At 36.4% G+C, this 16,313-nt stretch overlaps 1 protein-coding gene across 1 annotated transcript; it reads left to right on the top strand.

Moving 5' to 3' along the window:
• Positions 1–107: 107 nt before the first annotated feature.
• On the top strand, positions 108–13,797 carry TTPA (tocopherol (alpha) transfer protein). Its single transcript, XM_009085088.1, has 5 exons — positions 108–146; positions 7,645–7,798; positions 9,072–9,265; positions 11,719–11,829; positions 13,624–13,797. The coding sequence occupies exons 1-5, from the start codon at positions 108–110 to the stop codon at positions 13,795–13,797; spliced, it is 672 nt and encodes a 223-aa protein (XP_009083336.1).
• The last annotated feature ends 2,516 nt before the right edge of the window (positions 13,798–16,313 follow it).

Here is a 16,313-nt window from a genome sequence, read left to right as displayed (position 1 = left end):
GCGGGGCTGGGTGTGAGCGAGCGGCCGAGGCCGCGCAGGGAGGTTCGCCGTGTTTCAGGGGGTAACTCGTTGCTTGTCAGGCGTCTCTTCAGCGCGGCACCCGGTACATGTGCCGTGTCCTGGCTGGCTCTGTGCGGCCCCGTGAGGTAACATAAAAGGCTGTGGTAAGTGTGATACAGTCACTCGTGTATACAGTAAGCGTAGTAAGGTCACAGCTCTGATTAGGAAACAGACCTTTAAAGGTCATCCTTGCCATGCTTATCAGGCTCGGGTTGTGTCTTTCTAGCAGCTATACCAGTGTCACTACAGATTTATAGTTGCTCCAACAGAAAACTATGACTAAAACCTACTTTTATCTTGGGGTTTAGTCAATTACAGCACTCCTTGCAGGCTTTGGTAAGCCATGGTACTTTCCTGATTGTTTGCATGGCTTTTTGCCACAGTGCCTGCGTATTTTTAATATCCAAAGGTACAAATTGTTTGGCATTCGTTTTGGGTTTTTTTGTTGTTTTGTTTGGTTTTTTTTTAAAGAAAGATTGACAACCACTAAACCTTCAGAACAGAAAGTATTTCTAACTCTTCCCAGAGCAAAGATTGATTCACTTGTGCCAACTGGAAGCTGTGTTTCCATGGAATTTGATGTCGGTTACTAGCATTGCCCAACAGACTTCACCTTTTAGTTTCTGACTTCTCTGTACTGTAGGTTTTCCAAGTTTAGTCACCATAAGAGAAAATTGTTTGAATATGGATATATTGCAGGATCAGGGAGGCTAAACAAGAATGTGAGAAATTGAATTAGGTCCTTAATCATAAATAGCATAAAAATTATATTTTGTGTTCTTTTCATTTGCATCATAGCTTTAAACCTTTCCTCCTCAGCAAAAGGACTAGGGAGTCATGTCAGATTCTTGTGGGTATTTATAGATCTTACGTTTGCTTGAAGTTCGTGAGATTGTTTATATCAAAGCTGTGCACTAATGATTGTAGGGTCATGCCTCTTTTCTTCTTTCCCATCAAAAAGTATTTTGTTTTCCTGTATTCCTTGGTTCCAAAAAGTAGGGCATCATAAGGACAACATGGACTCCTGAAGAGCCACTCCTAGTTGCATTGCAGTTGGTTGTTACTGGTAATCCTATAGTCATCACAGTGGCACTTCAAAATTTGGCCCACACATTTCTGCACTTCACTGTGATTAATTGTGACATGTGTTGTAGGTAAACTAATCTTTGAGAATCTGGAATCTAGGCTAGGTTTACAGATTAAATCTGTGAAGTAGCAAAATTCCTATACTGCTGTTCAGAATCAGCCCGCTAGACTGGGAATTTGCTTTGGAAAATTAAATCTTTTTAGAATCTGTGTAGAATTTCTGGGTTTCCACAGGCTGCTAAGTTTTTGAATTTTAAACTTTTCTTTGAATGAAGAGCTACTGATGTTCAAAACCAACCTGTGTTTAATGTTTCTGTCTAGAATGTCAGTTTTTCAAATGCTGTAGCTCCTTGTACTTAATCTTCCACATACCACCTGACACTGTTTTCTAGGATATTCCTGTTACAGCATGGGAAGAATTAAAGAAGCATGTTTAAAAATTTATTTCTTTCTTTTATTTTTTAAAGATTGTGTTTATTGCAATTGATATATCAAGGCCCAAGGGAATTATTGTGCAAAGTTTGACTTCATGCAGAAGTTATGAAAGTACTCCATCCTGGACAGAGTCTTCCTGTCATGAGTCCAGACAGTGGCTGTTCCCTCCCATCGTGGTTTGATGTTGCTTCTTGGCTTGGAGTTCAGGCTGATAAAGTCCCTTTTTGCCCACTGGGCTCCTGTGTACTACTGCATAGTACTTGTAGAGCAGCTAAGGGATAATCAAAGTTTTATGGCCCTGTCAATGCTTACAAGCAAAGGTCATCAAGCATCTTGGTGTGGCCTTACACTTTGCCTTAAATATGAATCAAGAGTCTGGCACCTGACCAGACCATTTATTGATGCCTTTCTGGCTAATAATTGACACAGATATATCGATGTCAGTTTGGAAACATTTGGAAATGTTTCAGAAATGAATAATCAGGTAGATTTTGGCAAGATACTCTATTTCTAAATCTTTTATGGTGACTCATTCCAACAGCAGTCTTTTACATTTTTCCAATGGCAATTCTAGACTTGATTTTAGCTACTGATATGTTGATATCTACCATGCTAGAGGAAAAACCACCACTGAAACAGATAGCTGGAACTGAAAAATTTGAAGAGCTAGGACTTTTTTTTTTTTTTTTTTGAAAGCCAATGATTATTCAACTAAGGCCAGTAACAGACTATTCTCAAGTTACAAGAGAATTTTTATTTCCACATTTGAAATCACAAGGAGGATTAAACTTTGCCCAATGTCTTATTGTAGAAAGTGGCTGGAAATAACATGCACGAACCCAAACCAAAGTACAGATTTCATAAGAAGAGGTGAAGTTAAGCAGATAACTTTCACAGAAGGATTTCAAATGCATGAATGTTATTGGTAAGAAAGTTTTAAGTCAATCTACATGAAATACTGGCAGAGATTTGTCTCTAGGAATGAACAGAAAGTCCTTTGACACCAGCTAACAATAACTGTCAAAAAACACACCTAACTTCAATACATAAATAAGAAATGTTCTTGTCCTGTGAGCCATCTAGGGAATTCTTACCTAGTAAGCACTCAAGGAACAGTGCTACATCATGACGGCATCTTCTGTGTCCATTCAGTCCCCTTCAGAGACCTAGGTATGGATGAAATATTAATGCTGCAAAATATTTCAGTCTGGATATAAATTCATACCTGAGCTGAGCATGCAGATATAATTAACTACTGTAGATACTGTCAACTAAGAAGCAGGGCCATGGATTTCTATTAATTGTGGTAAAGCAATGGGTTTATATACCCTTTTTTTTAATATACCAACTAAGCATGTATATTTGACTTTATTGTTGTCATCGAAAACACTATCACTTGGACTCACTAGTGACATGTAAAGTCTGGAGAACTACATATCCTTTTCACTATAAATGTTTTTGCCTAGTGCATTTTATTATGTCCTTGAATTCCAGCACATAACTCTTGTATAGGTCTGATTCTTAGTGACTTGGGGATGGTGCCTTTTAGTACTTGAAATAAATTATATTCTGGGGAACAGAATGAAAATCTTCAAATACAGGAAAAATACAACATTGAAACTATATGCCAAGAGTTTTTATAACATACGTTTGTAAGCATCGCTTTTATGGCACTGAAAATTGTCTAAATATCTAGGATCCTTTTAGAAGTTCTGGTTGATACAAAGGTTTATAGCCAGACTTTGGTCTTCCTCTGTGTTTGACTTATGGAGCAACCAGGTCTTCCTAGTGTGTTGTACTGCAACTAAATTGCTTAGAATAACTATGCTGTACAAGAAGGGTTGTTTTCCACAGTGCCACACATACTGCTGAGTCTCAGGCATTATCTCTGAGGATCTTCATATCATTCAAACATAAAAACTAAGTTTATATCAGTCACTTGGCTGCTTTTCTTCCATCAATACAGAAGGATTCCTCAAAAAGGATGGAAGAACCCTTAGTAGGCTCTCTGGGCTGACCATTGAGGAAAATAGTCAACCAGTCTTCCCTTTGTGCTCAGCCAAATACCTCAACTTACACGTGCCAGTTTTTTCCCAGTGGTAAAGAGGTAATGCATGTAGAGTTGGGAAAGTTCTGTGACTCTATAAAAATATTTTAAATTTTTTGTCTGTCTAAACCATGTTTAAATTCTGGGTGTAGCTATACAGACATATATAAAAATAAATAGAAAATATATATGCACAAAGGTGTGTGTGTATATGTTTATATACTGAAGTCTGAGCTGTGGTTTCTCCTGTAAAGAATATCTAGAGAACATTTTTTCCTAAGCATTGTTTGCATTGGTACAACTGCTGACACAGCAGAGACCTAGTTCTGTCTACAATCCATGTTAATATGAATAAATAGTTATTAATAGAGGAGAAATAATTAAATTTCATATACAAATATATTGGTTTCTCTAGGAAGCACATTAGTTTCTAGTTCTTTTAATTCTAAATGAAGTACTAAGTTCACTTTGGTTTGTAGCACATGAATCTTGGTTTAATTGATAACTTTATTATCTCCGATGTTCAGAAATCTGGAACTATCCCCAAGAGATATCAGAAAAAAACCCTCAAATAATGCTTAGCTCTAGACACTGGAGTTTTTCATCCATCTTTCCCCATTTATTGAGTTATCTTGCATCTATTTTCAGATGCTGAGAAGATGCTAAGTAGGTTATTCAGTTTGTAAACACAGATAATTATACACTGAGATGTTTTCCTTGTGTTGTAAGTAAGTGAGCCATTCTTTGTACTGGGTAGTGAATACGCCTGTTTTTCCTGATACTAGGTTGCCTCATCTGTATCCAGGCTGATGGTTATATATAATATTTATGTTCTTTCTTGCTGTATTTACTAAAAAAAGACTGATTTTTAAAATATTTTGCAAGAATTTCTCGGTTTAAATAACGTAAAACTGAAAATTTTCAGTAAAGAAAAATTGTGAGTAGCCACTGGAAGTTCTCAAATTCCATTACATGTTTAAGGATTGCTCATTTAAGTAGCTGTGTATGACTTGAGTATGTCCAGCTGCTAAGAAAGGAATTGTTTACATAAATAAGAATTTACAGAATATCTCCCAAAACTAGCTGCAGATGTGGCGAAAGATTATCTAGTGCTAACCTTTACTTCAGCTCTAAATCATTTCAGGTAATCAGATTAGGTTTTCAAAATCTGAGAAGTCTTCAACACTTTCTGATTTTTCTGGCCAAGGGAAGTATGTTTGGAGCTTAGCCATGTTACGTGTCTAAAAGATGCACCACTTGCTCATGGCATGGAAGGTGTCAGATGTGTTCCAAGGATTTATTTTCTCCTTAGTGGAAGTGCCAGTAGGTAAATTATGTCTTCTGTAAGGATTTAGAGTGTCACAAGCTGCAAACACCATTCTCTTTCTTCCAAGGTGCAGAACTTAAATCCATGGTGTTTCCAATTTGTAAAATGTAAAGTTTCATGAAAACAAGAAACTAAGTGTACTGACAATACAGGATTATTTAGGGTATTGAATAAATGTATAATTTTTATTCTACTCTAAGTTTTGGCAGGCAGCTCTTCAAAGAGATGTTTAAAATATATATGTGATTTTAACTAGGTTCATTAAGTTGTGGTACCACAGATTTTAGGGGAAAAATGAGAAATGGCAAAGCTACAGATGTTTGCATAGTTGATTTGAGGGTGTTTACATGTTTTGCTGCAGTTTAAGTGTTCGTTTTGGAAAGACCAAGGAAAAGAACATAAGCTGACATTGATGTCTGGTTGGCACAAAGCCGCTGGGATTGCTCAAACAGTGCCCTTTGTAGAGTCAAGCACTAATAGAGTGAGATAATCAGAGTACCTCAACAGGCCTGTCTCTGCAATTACAGTGAATTTCTGTTCCACAAATTAACTTACTGTCCCTACTCCTCTCTTCCCTCGCCTTGTTTGTTTTTAAGTTGGACTAGGCTAGAACTGATTTAATGCAGTCAAAAGGCTTCTAGTAAAATTCACTTAATTGTTAAGTGTTTCTTTCTACAGTATGTGGTTTAGGATGAGGCTTTTATCCACTTTTTAATTGCCAGATCAAGTGGGATTCTAGCATGGCAGATGAACTCTTCAATTTTTTGTAACTAAATACATATTTATAGATGCTATTTCCATAAAAGAGAGAGCTAATTTCTCATCAGTACACCATGTATTTTAAAGTATATTCTGCTGATAAACAATAATGTTTTATAAAGAGTTTCCTCATGACACTTCATTTGAGAGATCTTCAACATTGTCCAAGACCTTAATCTGAGCAGAAATGCCTTGAGATGAAGTACATTTTATGTAAAATGATACAACAAGATTGAAGGTAGAGGGAAGGGTGAGAAATAAGACTATCTAACATAGGCATACTATGAGGTACAGTATAGTGAGTCTCAGGTCTCCCTCTGAGTCTGTAGGTAAGCATCAGTATAGCTGATGCTGTGATGTTTTACTGAAGTTCTTCTGACCATTCTTTCAATAAAAATGCTGAAGGAAATTATGCTTGCATAGATATGAGAAATTTATAATTTACTTAAGGTTATGTTCTATTAGCTGGAGCTGATAGCTCTTTTAATTTTAATGTTTCTGTTGCAAAATATGGAGTAATCAATAAAGGAATAAAAATTAATTTCTGTTAATACTAAACAGAAATAAGACTGTTGGTTGATGCTCAGTCTGGTGAATGTGAAACTGTGCTGACAATCAGATTGGGTTTTGCTGTTTGATGAAACACAGTAACAGTTTGAAAGGCTAATCTGTGCATGCTATCTTTAAGATTAAACCACTGTTTCAGTTTAGTGAAACCTCAGTGAAACGAGGTATTGAAAATTTTGATTCTCTTCTTTAAAAGTCTTGGGTTAGAACTCTAAGCTGTAGCTGTTGAGGAAATTAATACAGAATCTAAATTATTTGTAATAGGTATCCCTCTACCCTCCAAACTCAGTGCTAGAGAAGTTATGGATGATACAGAAGAGGCAGAATTTAGTTGATGAATTGAGAGGAAGCATGTTAGAAGGCAGTCTTACATAGGTTCCCACTTACCTATGCAAAATGTCTTAAATAACTGCTATGCCCTACAATTAAAATTTCATTTTCTTCACCACTGCTTAATATTAAAGAAGAAGCAGTAATTAGACTTGGAAATTAGAACTGCTGCATCACCAAGTTAATTTTTCATGATCCGCTCTAAGATGAACTTTCACAGTGGCATCTACATACATATTACCTCACAAAGGAACTCTTTTAATTGCCTCTTCCTTGGCATTAGGCCATTGCCTTTCAACACACAGCTCTTCCTGTACCTTAGACATACAAGATTATGATGCTGCCTTCCAGCCTTAGGAACTAGGGTGATCACATCCCTGATAATAGACCGGATCTCTGTTTTAGCCAAACAGGTTCTCATCATTTCCAGTCTGTGGATGGGAAATTGTCTGATGTGTAATGGACCCGCTATGTTGTTACATGTGCCATTTCAGAGGGGTAGGAGGGACTTGAAAAATGGGTTTGGATATGCTGCTGCTGATAGTTCTAATAGTAAACTAGAATTATTGTTGACTGTGTGTGAAAAATGGGTGGCTGAGTGGGAATGGATAGGGGATGTTGGTGAAGGAGAATGTTCCTCTGTAAAATTTTGCATATCTAAATTCCATAAATCCTGAATGACTCTGAGGCATTATCAAACTGAATAGCCTTGAAGGTAAACTGAGTGAGAAAATTGGGGTTTAGGTGCATTTTACATAGATACACTACAGGCTTATTCTACACCTGCTTTTCTGACACAAGATGACAACGATTTGACAGTATTCTAAATTCATCATGGCAGTTTACTCACTTATTGGACCCAGTATCGCAACCTTCTCTTTCTAGGAGTCATTTGCTTCAAATGTACAATGAAGTTATAGCCAAATTAATGAATTAAACCTGACTGTGATCACACATGGAAAACATATTTTTACATGTGCTCTTCATACAATAGCTGATGCTTACCTGACATCCATGTTTATTTTTTTTCCAGTTATTGAAGAATTATCAGAAATGGAGAATTGAATGCCCAGAAATAAGTGCAGATTTACAGCCATCTTCTATTCTTGGTCTTTTGCAAGCTGGTTATCATGGAGTCCTGAGATCAAGGGACCCATGTGGAAGCAAAGTTCTAATATACAGAATTGGTGAGTGACAAAATTGCTTGGAACTGTTTCACACCTGGCTCTGGCATGGATGTGTTTTGTTTCGGCGTATAGGGGGTTTTTGTTCGATTTGTTTTGTGGTTAGTTTGGTGGGGTTTTTTTTAATTATCACAATTTCAGCAGCAAACCAAAAATATTTTATGAGTACAACAGCACGGATTGATAAAATTAGATAATATCAGAATGTCTTAACTAGACAGCTAACATATTGATACTCCGTATTAGAAATACCTTTACATTAATATAAAGGTGAGTTTACTGAGCTGTAACAGCTACATCATTTTGCTTACATATTGGTATGGCTGAAGCTGTACAATTCTGTAGGAAGAACTTAATTATTTTTTTTTAGTGGAATTCTTATCTGCATCAAAACAAGTCTTAGAGCTTAAAACTTGTGAGATTATGTGGCTATTGTGTCTGAATGTCCCAACAATTATTTATTTTCATGTAAATTTGCTAAGCCAGGGTTAAGACTGTGGTACTGGTGCAGATGCGGCACAGAGGGGTGAGAACGGAAAAAACTGTGTATAGTCATGTGTCAGCATTCAGTTTAGGTGTGGATAAGAAGTTCTCCAGGTTTTCACTGTTTACTTGTAGCCAAAGAGCTCTATCTAATATCACTGTGAAGGTGTTTAATGCAGTTCCAAAAGTATTTTAAAAAAGATACAGTTAAATAATCAGGTGTTACCAGATTTCTTTATGCTTGTTTTGGACAGAGACATTATTTTTGCCAACTTTGAAAAAAAAATTGTTTTATTATCAGCTGGTCTAGTAGATAGTTGTACTCTCTGAAGCCTTCATCCATGGTTAAGGCTCACCCCATGCAGTTCTTTGCTCAGGCCTCAGGAAAAAAGTAAGATTCACTGAATCTTGGCAGAATTACTATACTGAAGAAAAATTATATTAATGGATTGGACTGATCTGTACCTTCTGCTAGCCTTACTATTACTGAATTAAGCTGTTCCTGTCAAAACATTGTACTGGAGCCTTTGGCCATAGGTGGAACATACTACATTAGGTGGTATCTACAACCATTTACCATCAGGTGGTACTGTCTGAAAAAGAGCATAAAAGATGGGCGACAAAGCAGGCACACAAAATCACTTATTTGCTGGCGACTCGGTTTATTTCAGGACCTTTGATACTGATGGTTAATTCTTGCTCTTGAGAAGCATATTAGAAGCAGTAGCAAGCAAAATTACAAGTATATGGGGTATTCTCATGGTAATGCAGAGTTAATCTATTCACTCCTCAGGACAATGGGATCCCCATTTATTTACGGCATACGATGTGTTTCGTGTCAGTCTCATCACATCTGAACTCATTGTAAAGGAGATTGAGACTCAGCGGAATGGAGTCAAGGCTATCTTTGATCTTCAAGGGTGGCGATTTGCTCATGCATTTCAAATCAGTCCAGCAGTGGCCAAGAAAATTGCTGCTGTTCTCACAGTAAGTAGGACACACTGCTTTATGTGGCTTTATTGCTGCAACTTCCAATTTTTCACTTGTTCTAAGCTACAGGAAATTTTCCTTCCATAAACCTTCTCAGTCTATGCAACTTTAATGAACGTAATATTAAATCCATTGAAAGTCATTGTGCTTGATTTGTCTTAAAGTATGTTCTTCTGTAGCCGTAAATGCCCTCTAAATTGTGATATTTTATAAGAACTCCACTGACCTGTTGCAATGCAAGACTTCCATGACTATAAGAGCATATGAAGCCCACTTTCAGAAGGATCTGTGTTGGTTATCCTGTTTCTTCTCTTCCATTCTTTTTTTGCATTAACTCAGCTTTCAAAACTTTGGGTTTTTTCCTGAAACTCAGAGACTATAAGAAATAGCATGCACTAAGACTAGTTAAGAGCAAGACAGTACTAATTAGTTACCAGTAAGGATGATGTTATGTGATCTTCCATCTGCTACCAACAGAATGTATAATGTTTATGCTCTGTTTGCTTTTTGCCCCTCTATGTGAGCATTGTTTTGTGCAATTCGCTGCTAGAAGTTTTTCACAAAATTCCAGGGACTTTGCTCTTTCAAATTCAATTGAACTATGCCAATGGATTTGAGAGAGGAAAAAAAGGGGAAAGAATGAAGAAAGAAGGGGACAGAGAATTGACTGGCAAACTACAATGTGGTCCTGTAACTCTGTTTTCCTTCAGAAGTTAGGTTGAAAGTCAGTAATAATAAAATGTTAGCTTGTGATGTGGAAGTGAGCCAGGGAGATAAACTCTTGCTATAATTTGGTAAGGTTCGTATCTGAGGTTCAATCACAGCTTAGTCATTGAATTCATATCATTAGAACTTCAGCTGTTCTTTTTTTGGTATCTACGGGAAAAATTCAGTTGAACTATCAGGTGTTCCCAACTTTAAAGATTTTTGAGGTAATAAACAAGTAGCTAGTCATTTTCTTAACCTTGAAATAGGGCAGAAAGGAGGTAGAATAGAATTTGCAAGTACATCTAAAGGTTTCAGCCTGTTATTTTGAACAAGGAAATTTTACGAATGTGATGTTTCCATCTTGGCCTATTTCAGATTTGTTGCATATTTTCCAGGCTTCTAAATGTTTATTACAGCTATTGAAAAAAACCCAGTTGTGTGTTTCCAGTGTTCTTTTATAAAATGAAAAATAAGTTAAACTCTTGTTTTCTTCAAATTCCTTTCAGCATTTCAACTGGGTCCATAAATTTCAGCCAGAGATTGTCTCAGTGTTGTTCAATGTGCTTATAAGTAAACATAAAGGAACCTTAGTTTCAACCCCATATTCTGCTTAAGAAATGTGTCTTGCAAATTATTACCCTCTATGAAGAAACAGAAGTTAATAGAAAGCGAATACGTGCTAAGGAGTGGAAAACATAGTAAGATTAGTAAGCGACATTACCTTGGAAAATCTGTTATCCCAGGGAAAACCAAATAATTTTGTGAAAAACATGATAGTTAGACTTTAAGTATATGATAGCACAAAATAACATGAAGTAAACCTATCATCTGATGGTTTTAAGGTCTAACATAAATTTAAATCTAAAAGGAGTAGCACTTAAAAATTGTGTTGGATGTGAGTTTTTTTACCCATAGAACTACTGTACTGGTGAGGAGAACTGTTGGTGAGAAGTACCATTTTTATAAGCAGAAAAATCTGGTTGCAGAGGTTGTACCAGACAGGATATAAAAGGGAACTGTGCTTTACCCATTGCATAATGCTGGGTTTGAGCACTGCCATATTTTCTTTTAAATTTCAAAGGTCGGGGACTTCTAAATTAATCTTGAATGCAAGGAGAAGTATTTAATCTTATAAAGGCTGTATAGCAGATAGAATTTTTATTTTCATTGTAACAGTAATCTTGTTGTAAAGCTGAACTTTTGGCTTGGCCAAATTCCCAGTAATGTTAAGGTTTGTCTCTAAATTAGAAATACTAAATTTAAATTAAATAAATTATATCTTTAACAGTTTATTTTTATATATATTTACATATTATCCTTCAGACTGTGAATTGCTAATAAAAGCACATGGCCTTTTTTTTTTTTTTTTTGTAAATTAGCAGCAGAATCTCTGTTATGAAGAATTGTACCTCAGAGGAAAGGCTTGAGCACAAGCTTTGCATACATTACTTATGTGCAATTTGGTGATAATTTTCTTGGTTTTTTTTCTGTTTGTATGTTTTTAATAGTCAGCCTCTCTTCATAATGACTTCTTTTCTTCTAATGGAAGGAACAAGATGTTATTTTTCTAAGTGTTCTTGCAGCATTGTAAATTAAGAACACTCCAAAATGCAGGAATTGTCAGGATCGGAAGGAATGCTTTAACCTATGGATTAGACAGTTTTCACAGGCTTGTCCTTAGCAATAGAATCTTTTCAATAATATTTTCTTTTTCTTATGCTGTTTTTCATGTATGTTTACAGGATTCCTTTCCACTAAAAGTTCGAGGGATCCACTTGATTAATGAGCCTTTATTCTTCCACCCAGTCTTCACTCTAATTAAGCCTTTTCTCACTGAAAAAATAAAGGAACGGGTGAGTGCACAGAAATACTTTTCTCACAAAACCCTTATATGACAATCTTTAGAACTTCCCTTAAGATCTGTTACTCCTGAACACTGAAAAGCATAAATCATACTTGTTTGTTAGTGCATACAGGCCTCCAGAATCTTACTGTAAAGCATTTGCAGTTATCAGTAACATGACAGTTGCAAGTGATGCTGTTATCACCATTCTAAAGTTAAAAACCACTGTGACACAGAGAGGTCACACAGCAATTCTTCTGCATAACTAGAAAGAAATAGGTCATGGATCTCCCAGTACTCAGCCTATAAATGACAACGAAAAATTACCACCGAACATTGATGTTGTGCTCCAAGTTGTGTGGAACTAGTAGAAGACAACTGTTTAGCTCTGAAAGACCTCCAGAGTCATTTATGCATCAAAAATGGGTCAGGCTTAAGTTCAGAGGATTTTTTCCAAATAGCTTCTTAGTTGTTTTAAATAGTTTTGCAGTTCTGCAAATCATCCAAATACATGTCTATTTGTATTTATTTGTATTTGGATGCAAAAGTATGCCATGGATTCTGGTTTATTGTAGCACAAGAAGAGTCTTGGAGTTTTCCAGTCACTGTTAGATGTTATTTGCCAAGTCCCCTTTTCCTAGTGTGTGTGTTGTTGTGGGAAAGAAACAGCCTTGAGCAGTCCTTCACTATCAAAAGATTAGAGAAAAAAGGAGTGCGTTCCAGCTGTCTGATGCCCTGGCCCTTATATTACAATGATACCTGCGAAAAAAGCCCCTGTCAGCTGGTCAATTTTTGGGCTAGAGCTTAAAAAGTGGTAAAGAGGGCACATGCACAGTAAAGGCCTAACCCAAAACAAACCTTATATACTATTTGGAACAGATCCAGATTGGCTTGTCTCTTGGTTTATAGTGAAGATCTGAAAAAAAAGTCCCAACTCTAAGGGCCAATTCTCCATACTTTCATAGATATAATTACTATTCACTCACTAACTTACTTCCTGATGAGGAAGTGTTGGATAAAAGACAGCCAACTTCCTTTTCACTGCATATCCTTTTGTCTTGTGTGATAATATTTGCATAAAATTCTTGTCAAGTGTTAATAAGAGGTCTATAAAAGTGTCAGACTGGAAGTAATGAACAAGGCTTAAAAATAGCTACAATAAAGCAAGAGGAGAAGAAACAAAACCACAGTATTACAAAGGTTAAAGTGGTGGAGTAGTTCAGGATCTAATTTCAGTTGGTACTGAAATATAAGGACTGAGATATATTTTCTTTTGATTATCTTCCTTGACTTCTCTCTGAACGTACATACATACTACATAATGTTTTTAAATACGTGTGACTGGACCAGCCAGTAATGGCTAGGAGCCAGACACTGTCCTTCTCTTAGAAATGATTGAGAGGCAAGTCCATGATATCATGACAAAATTAATTTCCAGTCTTCCCATGGTTTAACTCGGTTTAGTAGTTTGGATGTACTGTATACCCTCATCAGTGTTGCTAAACCAGACTGGAACAAGTGCGCTGTTAGTTTTGGCTCCTGTGCTCATAGCTGCATAAAATGCAGTTCTTGGGTTGTAGCCAATCCTTCATCAGTCTTCAATACTGAGCAGGACGGAGTTTGAGCACCCATGGAAAACTCACAAGGTACTTCCTACTTTTAAGGAGCTCGTCATGAACAATCACACTTGTTAGTGAAACCAGGCTGGTGGCTTCAGCCCTTGCACTGAGTTTCTTTGCTACTTGTTTTCACTCAGTAGTCTAGCATTCATACCCAAGTAAATGCTTTTAATATTTCGTTTTAGGTGTATATGCACGGAAGTAACTACACACAGAGTCTGACTGAACACTTCCCCGTTAGCATTCTCCCAAAGGAATATGGGGGGGAGGAAGTCTCCATTGAAGAGCTGGCCAAGGAATGGACTGACTTTATAATGGCATCTGCAGATTATCTACAGAGCATTTCTCTGGTTGCATAGGAATAACCTTATTACAATATTGTATCAGTTCTTGAACACTGGAAGTGGAAATTATTTTAATATGAAAACTTCCATTGAAACTTGAAATTATTGTGAATGAAACCAGTATGTCTTTAAAGATTATATTGATTGCACTAACTGGAGTCTATCAGTATGTATGTCTGAAGAGATTAATGCATTCTACATATTTGTAGTATTGTTTTAATTTGTAGGCCAGAAAGCTGAGTAGGGCACTGGTTGTCACATTAATATTGCTCCTCTTAAGTCTATGGAGATAACTCATCTGTAATAATGCAAGTCCGGAACCTTACACTTGGCTCTTGTATCTTGGCTTGTCAAGACAGCAGGATGCAAGACGAAGAACAAAGTGTGAATGGGGTAGACTAGTGTGTTGCTGAAGTATGACTAAGCGGCTGCTTTTTGGATTGATTCTCAGGGAAAAAGGCTGGTTGTTTAGTTCAGGTCAAAGTGAAAATTAATCAGCAATAGTGAGACATTTTTGTTACTCTGTGCTGCTTGTGCAGCTTCCTTTTTTGTGCTAATTAACACAGTAATATTCCAGTTTTATAGAGGAAGCTGAGGAAAACACCATGTACCTGTTCTTCAAAGGACAGTATGAATCAGGAGGAGAAATCGGTGAGAGAGTCAAAACAACCATGAAAATTCTTACTCACTTTCTTCAAAGTGATATTGTCTATGGACAACTATAAACAACTCAGATTATTATCACCTTTAATTCCCAGTGTAGAGGACTGCAGAGGTCAAGAGCTTTCAGCTCTTTGTAGTATCTGTTTGTTTTGCAGGGTGAAGTAGGTTATCCTTTGTGGATCTGAACTTTAGAAATATCTGTTTTGTAGTTTAAGAGTGCTTTGCAGTCACTTTGGAACTCAGCTAGATGCTGGGGACCTTCAACCTATTTTCAGAGCAATAATCAAAAATTCACCAGTCTATTTGCCAATGGGCACTGGAAGAAATGATTTTGAATTTTTGTTGAACCGTCTTTATTTCTGTAGGGGTGGTAACAAAATATCTGTCTATACTTACTGAAAACAGGGGGGTTTGGTTTTTTTTAAGGGGCAGTATTGAGATATGAATACTACATGTATACAAGCTATCACTCACATTAAATAGCAGTATCATCCTGCAATCCCTAGTATTTAATAAGCTAAAACATTGTTTTATTTTTTACTCAGCATTTTTTTAAAACCTCTGTTAGTACACCAGCTGCTAGAGTTAATTTACCCAGTTTTTAACTCTTTATTGTTAAGCCCAGGGGTTTTTGCATAAGCACTATATAATTAAGCATCCCATAGGGATATTTATGTTAATGAATCTGTAACAAATGCTTTGTTTCTCAGGTATATGTATGATAAGATCCATTAGAGTACTTACTGATTGTAGTTGCTTCTGCTCTGGTAAGGTCCATGCCAGAAATTCTTTCAAAACTTAAAAAAACTTCTTAATTTTTTTTCCGTCCAATTCACTAAGTTCCTTAAGTGTATTTTTCATTCTTCCCAGTCAGGATACCTTTGATATTTAAAGAAGCCTATTTCAGATACATTTTCATAGAGTCATATATTTCATATCTCTTTCTTTTTTCTCAGATTGAACTATTTTGCGATACAAAAGCTTAAATAGAGGAGTTCGGTGAACTGCTAATTCTTCTTTATAAGAAAATTAACTAAGTAGTCAGTCATCTGGCAATCGTTCAAGTGTGTAACTCTCGTTCTGAATCATTTACCAACTGGAGAACTGAAGCTATTGTTTTAATTTTACAGTCCTTCGATTTTAATCTTTGAATGTAAACTGCACAAAGGAATGAATTGTGTTTCAGTGAACAGGGAAATTTAAACATTTCCTATGAAACCAATCTCTGATTGTTGTTGGTTTATGTAGTAGAGACTTAATTTTATTGCATACATCTATACACATGCATATGTAGCTGTTGGCTGCTTTTTAAATTTTTATTTGGACTACACCAGTTCTATGAATAAAAGTCCTAAATGTCTTCAAAAATATCCCGAATCTCTTATTAAATGGTAGCATGTTTGCATAAGACAACAATTAGAACACTGAGTGCAGTTATTTTTTCATGAACTGTTAATTATTTTTTAATGTTTACATTTATATAGAAGGTGGGAACTCTAATTGCAATTGTTGCTAATGGTAAGCACACAAGATAACTGGAACATTTGCATAACGAAAGGAGGAGATCCTGGAGCGATGGGTGATGGTGTGGCAGCTTTGAGGAGCAGTCAACAAGGCAAACACCTCTAAGTGCATTATTCTTTAAAAGCATCGGGAGTGCCTCTAAGAAGAGAAAGTTTCTGTTAAATGATGCAAATGTATATTACTACTGACTGTAAGCACAACGTAAAGCACAATGTTTTTTAATTTTTTTTTTAAACCTATTAACACCATTTTAATAAATAAACCCTTTCTTGTCGAAGCAGCCTCGTCTGTCACTGTTCTGCGACACAGCGGAGGAGGAGGGGGCGCGGGCGGGACCGAGCCAC

The sequence above is a fragment of the Acanthisitta chloris genome, unplaced genomic scaffold (assembly GCF_000695815.1).
Source record: "Acanthisitta chloris isolate BGI_N310 unplaced genomic scaffold, ASM69581v1 Scaffold42321, whole genome shotgun sequence".
Classification (NCBI taxonomy): domain Eukaryota; kingdom Metazoa; phylum Chordata; class Aves; order Passeriformes; family Acanthisittidae; genus Acanthisitta; species Acanthisitta chloris.
The sequence above is the reverse complement of the archived record's forward strand: the minus strand, read 5'-3'. Positions and strand labels throughout refer to the sequence as shown.